This window comes from Trachurus trachurus (assembly GCF_905171665.1).
Source record: "Trachurus trachurus genome assembly, chromosome: 8".
Lineage (NCBI taxonomy): Eukaryota > Metazoa > Chordata > Actinopteri > Carangiformes > Carangidae > Trachurus > Trachurus trachurus.
Genome location: NC_139905.1, coordinates 23,194,769 through 23,213,437, shown reverse-complemented (window position 1 = coordinate 23,213,437; position 18,669 = coordinate 23,194,769). Strand labels below are relative to the sequence as shown.

Below are 18,669 nucleotides of genomic sequence, written 5' to 3'. Positions count from 1 at the left end.
TTTGAACATGATTTGAATTGAAGCCAAGTTACACACAATTTGACAAGGCCTTTTTGGCAAGCACTAGTTGCCTGTCAAAGATCCCTGGATTACCATCAGTGTGCATGCCCAAGCCTCCAAAATAATCTGCTGTCATCTTTGTCCTGTCAAAGATCCCTGGATTGCCATCAGTGTGCATGCCCAAGCCTCCAAAATAATCTGCTGTCATCTTTGTCTTGACAGGGTGTTGTCACTCTCAAGAAACAGACAAAATGATACGTACAACACCATTTTAAAAGAAGAGATAAGGAGAGGTGTCGCTTCTAATTACGTAGTGCTGATTGGTGTCTATCTTTAGCTTTAATCAGGAATCTGATCAGTTGCTGATCTTCATGCTTTAAATTGCCTTTGAAGAGTCTCAATCCTATTGTAACCATTTGCTGATACTTAAAGGTGTACAGAAATGGCCGTTCGTCCTGTTTGTCGCGCCGAGTTGTCACGAGCTGCAACACGAGTTTACCCGAGTGAGGAAAACGAATTTGATTGGTCGTTACCGAGCGGGCGGAATATTCAAAGCTTGGGGCGAGCCCGAGCTCCGTGTGTGTGTGCGTGTCTCAGACGTTTGAATGACGGATGACGGATCCAATATCAGTGGCTGGTGAATCGTGTACAGGCTGACGTATAATCCGTGCGCCTGCATTATCCAATGCGAAAAAAAAAATACACACTTTCATCCCGGATTTACTCAAAAATAGAATTTTGCACAAAGTTTGGCCTACATCGTCTGATAGATGAGTTATCACATTAATTTTATGACCCAAAGTGGGCTCAAATTCAATTTTCTTTTCTGTACACCTTTAATGAGAGTCACATAATCAGAGTAGTTACCAACCTCTGTTAAATTTTTGTATTTGCCACTTTTTCTGCATTCATCAATTAGAGCCGATTCAAATCCAAGCTCTTCAAGGATTTTTGTCTGATCTTCCTCCAAGTCGATGTCTTTAATAGGTTTTGTATCTACAGTCAGTTCTCTCACCCAGCCACTCCAAACAGAGTCAAACTGCTGTTTAAGTTTCTTTTCGTCTTTTGCCTTGTCTTTTGACTGCTGCACAAGCTCTTTGCTCTTACAGAAAAGGTGTACAGAAAAGAAAATTGAATTTGAGCCCACTCTGGATCATAAAATTAATGTGATAACTTATCTTTCAGACGATGTAGGTCAAACTTTGTGCAAAATTCTATTTTTGAGTAAATCTGGGATGAAAGTGTGTATTTTTTTTTTCGCATTGGATAATGCAGGCGCACGGATTATACGTCAGCCTGTACACGATTCACCAGCCACTGCTATTGGATCTGTCATCCGTCATTCAAACGTCTGAGACACGCACACACACAGGGAGCTCGGTCTCGCCCCAAGCTTTGAATATCCCGCCCGCTCGATAACGACCAATCAAATTCGTTTTCCTTACTCGGGTAAACTCGTGTTGCAGCTCGTGACAACTCGGCGCGACAAACAGGACAAACGGCCATTTCTGTACAACCACTGCTTTACTGGCAGACCACTCCATCTGCTCCTGCAACAGCTGTTGTGGCATTTGATTGAAAAGTCCAAACTAATAGACAAACAGCTCCAACCTTCAGCTAAGGTTTCACATGTTTGTTTAAAATTACCTCATGAAAAAGCATTGAAAAAGAAATGTTGCTGTGTGACAGTGACTGCAGACGTTCAAAGATCTCACCTGTTCCTCTGTTTCAGTTGCTTTCTCCTCCAGCTGATCCACTGCAGAGTCAAGTGACAAGAGGATTTTAGGAGAAATCCATACAATCAATAATTAAAATTAAACAAGATTTCACAGGACTAATTGTTTGTTTAAATAAATGATGACTGTATCCACATCACTGTGCCCCAGAGACAATCTCCTACAATAAAAACATTACATAAATGCATATTTCATTTCATATATATTTCGTGTCAATGTAAACCAGATCAATACAGTAAACTAGTGTGAGATGTTGGACCTGTGTCTTGCATGTAGGCTATCAGTTTCTTCAGCAGGGCTTTTCAATTCCGTGTCTTTTGAAGCAAATTTGGAAAACCTTTCATTTTTATTTTGATTGTTGTATGTCAAAGAGCTTTGATCTAATGAAATAACTATTTGAGAATGTGCTTTGTAGTTCTACACAGCTTCATGTGTCTAATATTTTGTCCCAACGCCATTCTATGCTGTGTATTTAACATGTCCTATGGATCATCTTGTATTAACAGTGGCAATAACAACAATAGTAAATATAACTACAATATAATTTTTTTTGGTCTTGTCTTGAGTGTTGAGCTTTCAGGGCCACCGTAGTTACTGCTCAGTTTCTTCCTCTTACCTTTTGTAGCAGGTGTGAAAACAGCAGCGACCCCAGGTTCTGTTACTGCTGATGGTTTGTCCTCCTTCTTCCTCTACAAGACAAAGACATGAAACTGAACTTGTCTATAAGATTTTATGCAAGTCGTTCTTTTGTGTATGGAGACAAACTTGGAGAGTAGCAACAAAGAGAGCTTCACCACTCTCTTTGTTGCTACTCTTTCTTAATTTCTTACTCAACATTTCTTACTCTATCTGAGCAGCAAACCTTTATTTGTTTGTTCTACATGAAACTGGCTTTTAAATGGAAATGTATGGTATATGTATGTTAGGGCATAGGGTGGTGATTTATTCAGGGTTTTTTCATAATATAAAGTTATGTTTGTGCCAACAATAAAACATGAAACAAGCTTATGCCCCCTGTTAGCAGAGGCCTCGTTAGCTTGAGATAGATACTACAGCTACGTTAAAGTGGGCTAAGGGTGCTGTACTGTTGCGTTCTTTTTTCTGGGCCGTTTGTGTTCACATTGCATGATTCTAAAGCAGTACAGCGAAGATTCATATGCATTCAACCTCTTATAAGTGAAAAACATAAAACAAACAAGATATACATTTAATACCACCAGAATATATGCATGTGATTATCAGATCTGATATTAATACTTTGAAAGAGAGATAAAGTCAACTGAGCACATTCTTATACAGAGGACGTTCAAACAGACCAGACTCAAATAGCCTAGCAGACCCTCCATGAGAGGCTCATATTTTAAAGTCTCCTCTGTAACTGTCTTCGAGAATTATGTAATAAATGAAATTATTCAAAAATATTCAGTCTATTTATTGTTTAAACTTATTTCAGGACATGAATTAATACTATAGATGTGAATACTTACAGTCCCACAGAGACATGGAAGGCAGCTCGTGAAAGACTTCTTCAAACCACTGGTCCTACGTCTTTGAGTGTGTGTGAGAACCACGGCCTGGTACATGGAGAATAGATGAACACATTAGTGTTTACATACACCAATATAATGAATCTAATCTGCCAAAAATGCTGACTTGAAATGTTTTAAGTTAAAAAAAAATTTTTAAATTACTAGAAAAAATTCAATTGTAGAAATCTAAAAATTATTGATAATTAATATAATGAGAGGGGGTCTGTGGTGACAGTCTGAAAATACAGATGAAGGCTACAATTATCATGTTAGTCTGCTTTGTATAAACAAGCCTGTTCAAATTCAAGAACACAAAACAAGGATCAAAGGTTTAAAATAAAATATAATAAAAAACACAATGAGATGGTTAATATTATCATTGTTGAGCTATCACATATTTCAGTACAGCTTGTTATTTTAAGAATTGTAGATATAAAACATTTTCACTTCATGATCAAATCATTCAATTAAAACTGATAATATTATTGACAAGAACAACCATAGATTGTACACAGTCTGTGAGATTGATCTACAAAATAATGAAAATGTATTTAGCCTCTTTGGGTCAACATCGACCTCCAAAGACCACACAACATTTGCTAAGAGTGAACGTTGATGCAACATTAACATTAGAAATCTCTGTAAACAAAATCTCTCCATTAAGAAAATAATTGAAATTGATGACTATTATGAAAGGCAAATATAAAAAGTTAAGGCTTTTGACTCATCACATCTTACCTTTTCTGTTCTTCCAGCTGCACCTGTCCCCCGGTCACCTGCTGGGAAATGCAGGAATGCACTTCCGCGAGAGGGTGGTTTACGAGGCTATAAAAGAGCTGCTTCCATCCAAAGGACAGAGACACCTATAGGGACACAGACTGTGTGAACAACAAGAAAAGGAAGTTGATCCATTTCAAACAGATGAGGAGACACAACAGATGCTACATTGTGCTTCTGAAAATTCACATTACTGTGTCAGGTTTCATAATTCATAGTTTGTATTCAGAAAGATGTGTCCCCAGTAAACTGTTTTTTTTTTTTACTTTGTTAAGAAAAGACAGTTTTCAAGTCAATATACATGACTGTATATAACTGTAAAACATTTCTACACACAGTCCACATACCTCTTCGGGACTTCAGCAATAACAAAACACTGATAGGTACAGGATCAAGTAGCGCAAGAAGTGATGTCATCATCTCTCACTTCCTGTGAAAACCTAAAAACACATCAGAGAGAAAATACTTGATGAATGTCATTGTCACTATCAAGATCAGTTAGTTTGCCAAGTCTCTGTTGTTAGGAACTAGTAGTTCAGTTTTCTGGCTTTGTCTCATCACTTCCTGTTTTTTAAGTTGTGTTCAACTACCTGTGTTCCTGTCAAGTTTCCTGCTCTTGTGATTGTGTGCCTCATGTGTTTCACCTGTGTCTGTTGTCTCCCTCATGTATACAGTATAAGCTGTGCATAGCATCATTATCAGATCATCTTTTTGAGTAGTCTGTCAGTATTGTTGTCTTCCTCTGTGTATTTCCCTGTGTGTAATTGTGTTCCGTGTTCTTCGGTTTTTGGGTATTTGCCTGACAGATTTCTGTAGCTTCTTCTTTTTTTAGCTTTTCAATTCAACTAAACCTGTGGAACAATAATAAACCAGCAAAGCACAAATAGAATAAGGACAAGGTTGAGGAGAAATTGCGGACTGGTAATGCCAGAGATGCAAGGAGAGGACTGAACAAAGGCAAGCAACATAAACTAGCTGCTTTGTGTGATGAGAGCTGGAGGGGAGGGTATTAAAGGGGAGGTTTGCCACGCTCACCTTCCTGGATAGGCTCCATTAGACAAAGCTAGCAATCACCATGTCAATATTCTGTTCATGCATTTCGACCCCAGCAAGTCCATATTAACAACATCCTCTCTGACTCGCTCATGCTGAATACAGGTGTTCCTCAAGGATGCATCTTATCTCCATATAATGAATGAACAGCAGTGCAGCCTCTCCCTCATTAAATATGCAAATAGCATGGCTTTAGTTGCCTGTCTGAAGGACAGGAGGCAGTTCAGGGTCCATGTTCCACTTCATGCCAATCAACATGGAAGGCCAGGAAGTGGAGCAGGTCACTCATTTCACCTTGATTCAATAATAGATCATCAACTCACCTTTCAGGACAACATTGACTACATCTACGAAAAAGGGAGGCAGCCTTGCTCCTCTCAGGAAACTGAGGACCTTCAACACCAGTCAGCGGCAGCGCACCTTCCATGGTTTACAAGTCATTAACTGAAAGTGTACTCACATATAACATCACATCTAATCATGGTTTGGAAACCTCTCAGTAAAACAGAAGAACAAGCTGGCGTGCAGGCCAACACGATCATTGGACAGAGACAACTTTAATTCCAGGACTTACACTTCCACAAAAGGCAACCCAGATCAATAAGGGTCCCATGCACCCTTTACACTCTGCATTTCAACTGCTGCCTTCAGGCTGCACACTTCAGGCCAAAAAGAACAGTTGTAAAAAGTAGGCTATTTTAATCCATCATAACTGGCTATTTTCAATAAGGGACTGTCACTGCTCAAATAGGTCTTGCGAGATCTACCACCCCCCAGCACACACACAGACGCATACACACACCTGAAATGTTTTAACCTTTAATAGTTCTTAAGAAGGAAGCTATAACTGACTATATAATTTGCTCTTCTTATAGCACTTTCTGCTCATTTTATTGCACTTTTATATAGCCTATATATTTTTTTTATGATGACCATATGTAACGGATGTGCACTCACTCCACCCATAAAAGACGTGCTAACCAACTTGCCAAGCGGTTGTCAACCTCTTGGCGAAGAGGTTAGCATCGTCGCCTCCGGTGCGGGAGGTCGTCGGATCGAACCCCACCTAGGGCAGGCCGTGAGAAACACAACACAGAGGGCCAGATCGACATCGGCTACACATACATGATGCACTGATTTTCTTTACGTATGTAACATGATTGTATACTGTTTGGATGATGTATAAAATTATGCCAGTACCAAAGATAAATTTCCATTTTATTCAAGTTCGGTGGACAATAATAGTCTGACTCTGAGAAACCAGGATTAAAAAGAGCACATGCAGAAAGTTCACAGCTTTTATCATGATTGTGAGTTATACTGAACAGAATACTGAAGTGAGTACTGAGACAAACCAGAGAGACAGAGACAGAGACAAACCTGTTTGATAAACTCACCTTTATTATTTTTTTGGTTTTCTTAGCTCCTTTGCTCTGAGTAAATCCATCCAGCTGTCGCAGAGTAAAGAGGTTTAGAGTTCCTTATGCAGTGACAATTGAGCAAAATTGAAAGTAACACAAATTGTACCTCTGAAACCTTTGACTGTCACATAAACAGTTATTAAGATAAGAAAATCTGAACTTTATGAGCAGCCCTGGTGCTCAGCATCATGTTGTGGGTGGGAGATGTTATTCCTTATCAAGTATATTCCTTATCTGTACTTTCAATTCTAATCCCATCATGGGCAAGATCTAAAATACAACAATCAAGTCTACAGCCACAAACTAAACCACACTTCTCCTCACTATAGCTGCAGTTAGAAGTTGTTTTGAAGAGTAAGAGTGAGCTACAACAATTCATGTCCACTCCTTGATATTTACTGAAAACAGAGAAAAACTGCACAGTACTTTATCTACTTCCCTGTATAAAGCCGTTACAAACCAGGCCTTGTACTTTCAACTTCACATTTCTAATTTGTCCAAAGGTCAGAGATAAAAACCATAAATGTAGGCATATATGACCAGTAGTAAAATTAATAACTAGAACTTTTACTGTTATGGGCATTTGAAAGTTGGCAAGTCATGAATCATATTTGCATAGACACCACAATATAATGTAGTAAGTAGTTGTTCTCTGACAGGTTAACAACTCAGATAGGTTCATTTCTGTGAGTTTTTGTTTTTGTCTGATATCAAGAGGTCAAAAATCACATAGTCAGTTAATCAGTTGAGCATTAATCTTCATCTATCACATTCATATTCATGCTGTCAAATACACTGTGGACATGTAATACTCAGTCAATGTCTACCTTATTAAACTGTCTTTACCTTTGCTTTTGTTAAAGCAGATATCAGTGGAATGTTTTTGTTAATATAAGTCCTAAATAGTCCTATTTTCCGTCAGCAATCACTTACATGAAGTATTTCAGCCTAAACACGAGTCTCTCCGTCACTCTGCTCTGCTGTAACCCGAGGAGAAAATTTTCCTTGTGGGATACAAGTGTTATCCAATGAGGAGAGAGAACGGCATGAAGGGCTGTGTGTGCAGCCAAGGGATGCGCGTGAATGTGGTGACGTAGCACGAGGACCAATTGATGCCTGACAAGGGCGGGGGCTGCTAACTCATGGTGCGTTCAAAGAAACTCGTACTTTGTGTTTTTCTTTCCTGTGAAGTCATACCAGTTCGATCTGGTACGAGTTCACGGGTCGGAAGTTACGAGTGGCCGTTATAGGGAACTTTCACAGACAACAGGATGGTAAAAACACGAGCTACGGGTTACCTGGAACGCTACCAAGTCGTAGTTGTGACTTGAAGCTGTAACTTACGGTTTCAAAAGCCTGCCTTGAACGCAGCATTAGCCGAAACGGCCGTGAAGCTGATATCTGCTTTAAGTTTTTCTAATTTTGGAAAAAGCTTCTTCAGGTCAAGAACAATACTTCAAAACAGGCTTTGTGTCAAACACACAGGTTACTTCCAGCAGACTCCATGTTAGCATGCATATGTTGTTAAAGCAGAAGTAAGCGATCCGGTCGTTTTGGCTAATGCTGCGTTCCAGGCAGGCTTTTGAAATCGTAAATTACAGCTTCAAGTCACAACTTACGACTTTATAGCGTTTCAGGCAACCCACTCGTGTTTTTCCGACCTGTTTTACCGGTGAAAGTCACTATAACGGCCACTCGTAACTTCCGACCTGTGAACTCGTACCAGATCAAACTGGTACAACTTCACAGGTCGGAAAAACAGGAGTTACGAGTTTCCTTGAACGCACCATAACAGTCCTCGTCCCTACGTCGCCACATTCACGGCGTCCCTTGGCTGCACACACAGCCCTGCATGCCGTTCTCTCTCCTCATTGGATAAAAACTGTAGGATACGATAAATGTTTTCTCCTCGGCTCAGAGCAGAGCAGAGTGACTGACAGACCCGTGTTTCAGACCAAACACTCTATGTAAGTGATTGCTGTCGGAAGATATAACTATTTAAGACTTATATTAACACAAATATATCACTTACTTCTGCTTTAACTTTAGCTCCAGTCTTCATCCTGGTCCTCGTTCATCTCTGGTCCTCTCTTAACTCTGAGGATCTCCCAGTCTGTCCGCCTTTACTTTCAACTGCAGCAGCTGTAGATATTTACCACAGACGCCCAGCAGGGGGAGGTTTAGTGTGTTTTTCTGACTGATCGGTTTTAGGTTGTTGGTGCAGAGGTTAATCTCAGGACAGGACACCATGAGCTACACATTTTTATCACATCTTTTCAATCACAGCTTCATGGTTGGACAGGGAAACAAGATTTTAAACAACAATCCAACAGAAAATAAAATATTAGGCTACTTTCTTCTTTTTTTCACTGGTCTGGTGGGACATTTCTGATAATGCATGTTGATTCACAAATCCCTCCTGTTGAGTGGTTAAATAAACGTCTGTGATTCTTCAGAAAACAATAACTCATTTATATTAGTTTGGCTGTGGCAGTGATTTGTGGCTGGTGATGAAGAGAGAAGGAGGTTCTACTGAAAAAGAAAAGCATGCATTGATTTTTTTTTTAAGAAGACAACATGAACAAGTTCAAAATTAAATGGAAAAAATATAGTAAAATAAATAATGAACTGTCAACTAGTTCAATTTCATCTGTATGAACATGAACTGTGAAGTGGTTCTTTTAGTGTGAACTGACACAACAGGTGATGAGACAGCACAGTGAGCAGCCTGCAGGTAAAAGCCACCTGCAAGAGTTTCACTGAAGAAACAACTTCCTCAACTAAAAAGTCCTCTGCTGAAGACTGAGCAGCCAATGGCTCATCAAAGGGCTATTTGTTTAAGTTATTTAATGTTTTTCATATCTATTATTTATATTTATAACTGGTAAACTTCAACTTGGATTCTCAGCTAACAGGCAAAGTGTTTGGTTTGTTTGCTTGGTCTGAGAGGCTGCTGGTTTAGTGTGACATCTAGTGGCAGTGACGAGTGTCTGCTGCACTTTTAATCTTAGAGTATGTGCTTTTATTAAGTCAGTGAACTGACTACAGACACGGCAGTCTGGTTTTCAACAGCTGCTGGCATCGTCATAACAAACCATAATAAAGTTGTCAGTGTGATCCGCTCAGAGCTGGAAGATGATGAAAGATCCACTGAAGGGAAGACATGTTATTAAGAGTCAAACATGTCTACCGCTGTTTTTACCTTTGCTCAGTCAGGTCTGAGACTCAATTATAGAGTTGACTCAGATATGAAAATTTGTTTCTAATGGTTTTTCTTCACAAACTACAATAATATAATCATATGTAATTGTAAATGACAAATAGATTATGATCTGATTTTCTATTTCCCTGTTGTTCTGTGAATCAATCATTTAACCTCTGTTTATGATTGTGTGAAGTGTGACACTATATGTGATGGTGTCTCCACATGGGTTTTAGTGGTTCAGTCTGAGTCAGACACTAAACAACCACAAAGACCTGTAGAGAAAAAACTAAATTAAATCAACAGTGAGGATGATTTCTTGTTGCTGCTGACGCCTTTATCAGAGGTGAGAAAGTGTGTTTTATTCTCTCTGGAGTCTCGTGATGAATCAATTATTTTGATCAGTTTGTGTCCATTTCTAACTTCAGACCAGACTCCCTCACTGCACAGCTCCATTTAAGAGCATACAGCTCAATCTCAGTCAGTCCGAGACAAAATGGATGAAAACTTTTTAGACTTTTTAGAGCATGTAAACTAATCTTAAGATGTTAAAAAGTATTTGTGGAACAAGCACAAACAAGTTCATGATTCTCTTTGATTAAGACAAAATTAATCTTCTCATCATTCTTGCTTATAACAGAAGAGGCAGAACAGGAGACTGTGGAGGATCCATTTATTACAATAAAAACAAAAAGACAGATGTTTCTGATGTTATAATTGAAAGAACAGACGCCTGAGTTTAAAAAAAAAAAACTCTATATCATGGGCATAATAAGATCCAACATTAACCCTCAGTCCTCAACTTCTTCAAAAATCAAACATACACACTATTATTTAAAAGAAAAGAGGTTCAATGAAAAAATATGAAGATTAAAATATGGCATATGTAAAAATGATTTTCAGATAAAATGGACAACACTTAAAAGTTGTTTAAAGAACAAAACAAAAAACAACAACAGCAAAAAACAAAAACAAAAAAAACACAATCAATCAACTTTTTCTTTCTCCATCAAATCTCAGATACAAGTTTCAGGTATTTTTCATCAATTACCATCAACATTTGATTCATTTAATCTCAGAATTTATAAAGAACTCATCCTATTGATTATGTTTGATCAGTTCTTTCAAAACTTCTACAAAAACTGTTTTCATATAATAACTAGGGCTGTCAAACGATTAATTTTTCTAATCGCGATTAATCGCATTTTTTCCATAGTTAACTCGCGATTAATCTCTATTAAAAATATTATATATGGCGCTTCGGACTTTCAACACTCCAAAGTGTTATAATGTCTAGACAAACAACTTTTAGACCAGACCTAGCAGGCCTACCTAATCATAACACATGATGCATGAAACTCACACAGAATTGAAACGAATTGCATCCAGTGGAAATTGCCGTTACTTTGCTACACCTCTGACTGGCCATGTGCATTTGTTTACAACAAAGCCGTCAAAAAATCAATGGATGGAGCTGTGGATATATGTTAGACTGTGTATATTTGTGTAGCAACCAACTTGAAGGTGGCTTACCGCCACCTACTGGACTGGAGGTCCCACACTCCAGTCCTCCAGTCCAGCAGACAGAGGACAAAATGGGCCGCGATTAACCGCGATTAAAAAATTTAATCGCGTTAATTTTTTTAATTAATCTAATCGCGATTAACGCGTTAACTCTGACAGCCCTAATAATAACACAACAATACAAAGTTAATTGTTATGATCTGTACAGGGGTCCGTTTCACAAAGCAGGTTCAACAAACTCTGAGTCTAATCCTGAACTCTGAGTTGATCTACTCTAAGATAGGAAACTCAGAGTTTTGGGTTTCAGAACAGGTGATAACAGTTAGGCCCCGTCCAGACGAATCCGTTTTTTTCGAATCCGGATAAATACTTCATCGGATCGGCCTCGCGTCCACACGGATCCGGCGTTTTCGGGGGGTGAAAACGGTATTTTTTGAAAACGGGTCCCAGAGTGGGAAAATTTGAAAACGCCGCCCCAGCGTTTTCGTCTGGACGGCCAATACGGACTTTTTCTGAAACGATGATGTCATGCCCCCCGCCGCTCTACCTGTAACCTGAGACACACACACACACACACACACACACACACACCGCTGCAGCAGCTGCACACGGACAGTCTGGACGTTCGGCCGACTGCCGTCAGGTCGCTCAGACGCTGCGGCTGAATCACGTCTGTTTAATCATCACTGATCGTCATATTTACTCTGACACGACTCCCTGTCAACATTTAATCCCATGTTTGAGTTTGAAGACAGCGGGGAACTTCTTCTACTGAATTACAGCGGGGACTTCCCGTCTTCTTCTCTGTCTGAAGTGTTTATGTGTGGCAGGCAGCGCTACAGCGCCACACACGCTCCACACACGGCTGCAGTATGTAGGTACTATAGCGTTTTGGGTCGCTTTCAGGTGATCTGTGTGGACGCAGATATTTCTGAAAACGATGCCGTGTTTACGGAGATTTTTTTCAAAACGATTAAGAAAAAGATCGGATTCGGTGAAGCCGCGTATTCGTCTGGACGGGCCCTTAGTTCATTCAACTCTGAGTAACTTGACCCTGAGTTACGGGGAGATGAAAAGCCCTCATCAATGGAACAAAGATAATATGATTCACCATGGCAACCAGCAAAAAAAGCCTTGCCCCTCCCACTTCTCACGGTGGAGTGACGTATGAATGCTGACACAGAATCACGTACCCCCCCCCCACAAAAAAAAAAAAAGATTCTGCAGCAGCGCCGCAGCAGCAAATGGACGTGAGCTCGGATTTTTTTTATTTTATTTTACCGCGGGACAATACGTGAGTATTAATCTAAAAAAAGAAATCTCGAGAGTTATTCAACATTGTGTGTTTGAGCAGGTGCAACTCCAAATGTGTGTTTGATATGTTGAAGTTTGTCGAAAAAAATAAGAGACAAGTGCAATTTTCTCTGAACTGCGTGCGTGTCTGTGTCGTTTCATGTGAGTGTTCAGATAAACTGACGGTGCAGAACAACGGGAACAATCAAACTAATCCTCATATGGAGAATAAAACATCCAGTTGAGGTCTAATAATCCTCCTGATAGAGTTTACACGTCCTGTCAGCCGCTGCTTTCAGTCTGCAGCTTCAGATAAAAAGGAGAAACTCAGGGTTAGTTGGAGAAAACCTGCTCCCGACCAGGTTAGGTTCATGGAGTGTGTTGCCATAGTAACTGACTCCAAGCTTCAGTTACCTCTCTTTGTGAAATGGGCTGGAGTTACTCCTCTTTCCCTGGTTTGAGTTACCTCCCTTTCTGAAACGGAAAAACCCAGAGTTTGCCTCATTTCAGGGTTAACAAACTCAGAGTTTTGACTAAACCTGCTTCGTGAAACGGACCCCAGGTAAAAAAGAAAAGGAAAAAAAAGTCAAAATAAAAATTACAATCAACTATTATCACCACTCTGTATGTCAGATTAATCATATCACACACATATCGCATAATGATAGAGAAATAAAAATCTGTCCTTCTTTTAATGTTTACTCTATTCACAGGCAAATGTTGTTCATTTTAATCCTATTGTAACATTAAAACGTTTTTAACTTTTAATTAACAAAATGCATTCTGATGTCTCATAATATTTTCATCATCCTTAAATGTCCAAGAATCAGATCATTTTTCTATACATTGTTTCTTTAGTTCATTTTCAGGAATCCTACTACTTGATGTTTTATAGAAACTCACTCTCAATGTAGGCTAATGTAATTGTTGAAATTATCAATAGGTATTTTCACAGTAATTTATCTTCTGATGTTGCAATAACACTTTACTTTGAGTAAAGCTGCAGGTCACTACAGACTGTACATTTCATCCAGACTTTGAATCGCCTCTCTTTTACTGTATCTTGATTTTTTTTTGTCATAGTGCTGCTCCAGTTATTTTTAAAATCGACGTAGAAACCATCTCCAGTATGTCAGTTCAGACTCATCAGGGGTAATGCTCCAGTTTGCAAACTTTGGCCCAGCAGTTCAGTACAGTTTAAAGGGAATGGGGGAGGGAAGCTGATATGAATCATGACGAGGGGAAAAAGCTCCTTTCACTTCAAACTAATGTTGTGCAGAATTCAATAGTCAGTTCTCCTGTGTTTCTATTACGTCATCGATGAAAAGGGACACTGTGGTCAGAACCACTGTGATCCTCCATGGTGTTGGTGCACACAGCTGCACATAATGGACATTTTTCCCAGCAGCACTTTCACAGGATCAGGATTTGATCAGGCTTAAGTCTGAATTAATTTATCTATACAATCGCTCATCTGCTTCATGATGTGTTCAAGGCCTTTCTCCATCTCTTCTTTGAGAAGGTCAAAATTGTTTATGTCTTTGAAGTTTTCAGGACAAACAACATCAAACATCAACTCATCTTTTATCAAACTGTAAAATTCCTCCAGCCACATGTCTATGCCTCCTCTCTGAGTTTTGACTTTGTCTTTTGCAGTAAATAAAGCCTGAGTCACAAGATCTTGCATGTCTTTAAAGGTGTTCAGAAATGGCTGTTTGTCCTGTTCGTCGTGCCGAGTTTTCACGAGTTGCCGCACGAGTTTACCCGAGTAAGGAAAACGAATTTGATTGGTCGTTATCGAGCAGGCGGGATATTCAATGTTTGGGGTGAGACCGAGCTCGGTGTGTATGTGTGCGTGTGTGTGTCTCAGACATTTGATTGACGGATGACGGATCCAATATCAGTGGCTGATGAATCGTGAGCAGGCTGACGTATAATCCGTGCGCCTGCATTATCCAATGCGAAAAAGAAATCCGACATTTTCATCCCGGATTTACTGGAAAATAGAATTTTGCACAAAGTTTGGGCTACATCGTCTGATAGATGAGTTATTACACTAATGTTAGGACCACAGTGGGCTCAAATTCAATTTTCTTTTCTGTACAGCTTTAACATTTTTCTTGAGTATATCTTGTGCTTTGTCTGTGTGTGATGATGTGAAGGTCCTCTTTGATAAACCTCTCTACTTGTTTCCTTGGTTGATGGATGTAGGTAATGAAATCATCAAAGTCCTCGTTCTCTGCCAGTGACTTCAACACATGTTTCTCCAGGTTCAGTCTGTTCCCATTGAGTGCTTGGAAACTGCACCTCATCTCTCCAGCGAGACCAATGGCGGTCTTGTTGCAGACAGCCTCAACAGTGGAAACCTACAGAGACGAAGAGCTTCCTTCACAGAAGCTTCTGAAAGCGTTGTAATATTGATCTCTTTTGCTTTCTAAATGAGTGCATGCATCATTCTTCTTCTTGAATTCGTTGTGGGACTCTGAAAGCCAACATCCTGCTCTGTCCAACACATACAGTAAGAGATCGACTGTAAACTTCTTCTTCAGAGCAAATATCCTCTTTGATTCAAATTCTGTCACTGTCTCTTTGACATTTTTGGCCACTTCTTGCAGATAAGTTGATCTGTAGCCACTTGTAGCTACAGGTTTGTTCTTGATTGTCTCAAGTGACTGTTTGTCAACATCATCAATCAGGGATCTGATCAGTTGTTGGTCTTTGTGCTGAAAAGAGCCTTTGAAGAATTTCAACACTTTTGTAACCACTTGACCAAATGTCTCCTTTACTTTTTCTTTCACCTTCCTCTCCTGTTGTGTTTCATCTGTAAACTCCTGATACTTGGTGAGAGTCACATAATCACAGTAACCACCAACCTCTGCTATTTTTTTGTATCTGCTGCTTCTTCTACGTTCATCTATTAGAGACCATTCAAATCCAAGCTCTTCAAGGATTTTTGTCTGATCTTCCTCCAAGTCGATGTCTTCAATAGATTTTATATCTACAGTCAGTTCTCTCACCCAGCCACTCCAAACAGAGTCAAACTGCTGCTTAAGTTTCTCTTCATCTTTTGCCTTGTCTTTTGACTGCTGCACAAGCTCTTTGCTCTTCTGTAGCAGCTTGTTCTCAAACTTCTGATCATCAAGCTTTTTACAAGCCTTCTTCTGCTGGATAACTTCATCCAGTTGTATTTTAGCTACATTCAACAATTCTTCATGAAACTCCTTGATCTTGATTTCAAATTGGCTTCGCCACTGAACCAACATTTCTTTGTGACCATCAAAGTATTTTGTCATGTTCTTTTTTATCTCTTCATATGTTTTGCTCATTTCTTTTGAAATGTCACTGAGCTCAACTTTGTCCAGTTTTCCATTTTCAATTCTGTTATACAGCTGGTCTTCAATGGTCAACATGTTGCTCCTCAGGGACCAGGTCCAGTTCCCGTACTGAACCTCAAGTTTTCTGTACACTGAAATTTCAAGAGTGTTCTTGAAACTGAAGACAAAGTTTTCATTCAGTAGGGCTTCCCACAAGTCCTGAACTTTGCTTCTGAACTGTGACAGAGTAAACCCAGCAGACTGTGAAGCTTTAGAGAGGATGAAGCTCTTGGACACTCTCACTATAACCTGGATTTGGAGGAGCCATCGGTGGACTTCCCTCCCATAGCTGGGCAAAGTATTTCACATCTTTTTGCACATCAAATGCAATGACGTCACTGAAACACTCGACATCACAAACCTCCTCTTTGGCAGCGAGTTGGGCCATCTGGTCCAGTTTCTCCTGCAGGCCTCTCTTTCCATCCATGTTTTTCTTTGCAGCTGAAATATCTGTAACATTCTGGTGAACAAACACACAACTTGGAGAAAGTTTAACTTCCTTCATCCTCATGAAAGCCTGAACAACAATCTGCAGAACATCTTGCATGTCAGCTGGATTCTCTCCAAAGATGTTGATCAGTGTCATGTTTCCCAGACCAACAACAAATGTTGCCAGTTCATTGTCACGGTGAAGAGTGGTGTTACCTGCTAATTCAAGAGCACGCAGTCCTTCAGTGTCCACCACCAGAACATAGTCAAACTTCAACTCTGTCTTCATCTCCTCCGACACTTTGACCAGCTGCATGAAGGCACCCTTGGTGCATCTGCCTGCACTCACTGCAAACTGTAACCCAAACATGGCATTCAGCATGGTTGATTTTCCACTGCTTTGTACGCCCAAAACTGACAACACAAAAACTCTCTGGTCGCCCAGTTTCTTGATGACTTCATCTAAAAGACTAGTGACCCATGTTAGAGGCACATGAGCTGCATCACCATCCATCAGCTCCATGGGGTGTCCTGATATCATCAGCTCTGCAGCCAGCTCAGGGAATTTAGACCAGTCAGTCTGTCTCCTCTGTGTTTGTCCCTGCAGAGATTTATGGGCTTCATAGATCTGTCCCATTTCTCTGAAGATGTGCTCCAAGCCAAAATTGGCTGACTGCAGATTTTTGGATATTTCTTCAAGCTCAGTTTGTTTTGTTTTAAACAGATTGGATTTGTCATCTTTCTTCTTCATGGCCAAGACCTCAGACCACTTCTCATCATAGTTTTGGAGAATTGAGGTGAGATCATCTGTGGAGAGGGCATCCAGTAAGATCTGAGTCCATTTCAGGAAATACTCTTTGTCTGTTGATGTCAAAGTTGAGAGACTTTTAATGAACAACTTCACCAGTTCACTGCAGGAAGCATCACATTGTTGTTGTCGTATTTTCATCAGTTTTTCTTCCTTTTCACTTTTCTCCTTCTCAATGTTTCCTTTGAGGTGATACAGTTCTTTGTGTGTTCTGCACCACTCATGCCACAGTCGGCCATGACGAGGGAGGAATTTATCTTTGATTTTTGAAACATCCATCCTCTGAAGTAAATTCACTATCTTCATAGCAGCAGATTTCCCTGTTTGACAGACTGTGTCATCTTCATCCACTCTGATTCCAGAGACCTTGGCCATGGTTTCAAGCTGGAAGGATGTATGTGGTCCAGACAAGATCTCTCTAATGATCCTTTTCAGTTCTTCAGAAACATCTGACTGGCTTCTATCTTTTAGACCCATTTTGTATTTTCCTTTTTTTATCTGAACTGCACAAGAATCATTGTCAGCAATGAGACAGATGAGAGGCTTTGGAGACTCATGAAAAGCTGAGATTACTTTACTATATTTGTTACCCTTTTCCAGATTTGGCACAAGAACAACATTGACTGAAGATTTTTCAGACAGTATGCCACGTTGTTTTTTCATTGGCAGAGCATCACCATGAAGATTACAGAAGGCAGTGCAGTCAGTGAAGGCATCATTGGGTTTGCCAGCAGGACAGTACCAGGCAATCTCTGCCACACCATCCATCAGATGGCGAGACTTGGTGCTACCTGGACAGTTTCTGTGGAAGAAGGTGTTGTGACAGTCGTTGATCAAGTTGTTGATCAGCTGAGATTTAGACACTGACGGTGAACCCAGGCGGAGAAATGACACCATGGGTGTCTCAGCTTCACAGATGGGCAAACTCTTCATGGTGATGATGTTTGACTTGTCAGTTTTCTTCCATGTTTTTCTTATCTGTCTGAATGTCCACAGAGGACACTCAACATCCATTGTGACTGGGTCAGGAACTAGCAAAGGTAAGGCGTACTGACACTGTGAGAGCTGTGTCATCATGTTCTGCCTCAGGAAGCTGTCTGAGCAGTGAAACACTGCCATTTGAATGTCCATTGGATGAACATGAGTCTGGTTTGATTGGTTCACATCAGCACTGTCTTGTCTTACAGAAACATATCTGGCTCTGTAGTCTAACATCATCAACTTCTGAAGAAAAGTACGAGCTAAATCTTCTTCAGATGTGTCATGTTTCTGTTTCACTGGTCGACCTATTTTAAGAAAATCTGCTGGTGACAACTTCTGTTGATGTTTGTCTGGAAGGTGAAGTCTCTGAAGCAGAGTTTCAGGTTCTCTTTGATGTTGATTCTTACAGCTGATTTCTTCAGATTTCCTCATGAGCTGTTTTTGGTTTTTATCCTTTAAAGAAAAATGTAATGTACATTTATGTTAAAAAATTAACAACAAACAAATTCTGCAATGGGGTGTAATTAAAGGTTGTGTGAGAA

At 39.9% G+C, this 18,669-nt stretch overlaps 2 protein-coding genes and 1 pseudogene across 3 annotated transcripts in view; all 3 read right to left on the bottom strand.

Annotated features, from left to right (window-relative positions):
* Nucleotides 1-18,669, bottom strand: part of tefb (TEF transcription factor, PAR bZIP family member b) — a 164,724-nt gene that overhangs the window by 67,380 nt on the left and 78,675 nt on the right. The window lies entirely within an intron of this gene.
* On the bottom strand, nt 12,472-14,150 carry LOC310990373 (interferon-induced very large GTPase 1-like; annotated as a pseudogene). Its single transcript has one exon. The product of its transcript is annotated as an interferon-induced very large GTPase 1-like (transcript).
* LOC310990681 (interferon-induced very large GTPase 1-like) lies at nt 14,300-18,540 on the bottom strand. Its single transcript, XM_083978158.1, is given in 2 exon segments — nt 14,300-16,132; nt 16,134-18,540. Coding segments are annotated over 2 exon segments (3,462 nt in total). The 5' UTR covers nt 18,365-18,540; the 3' UTR covers nt 14,300-14,901.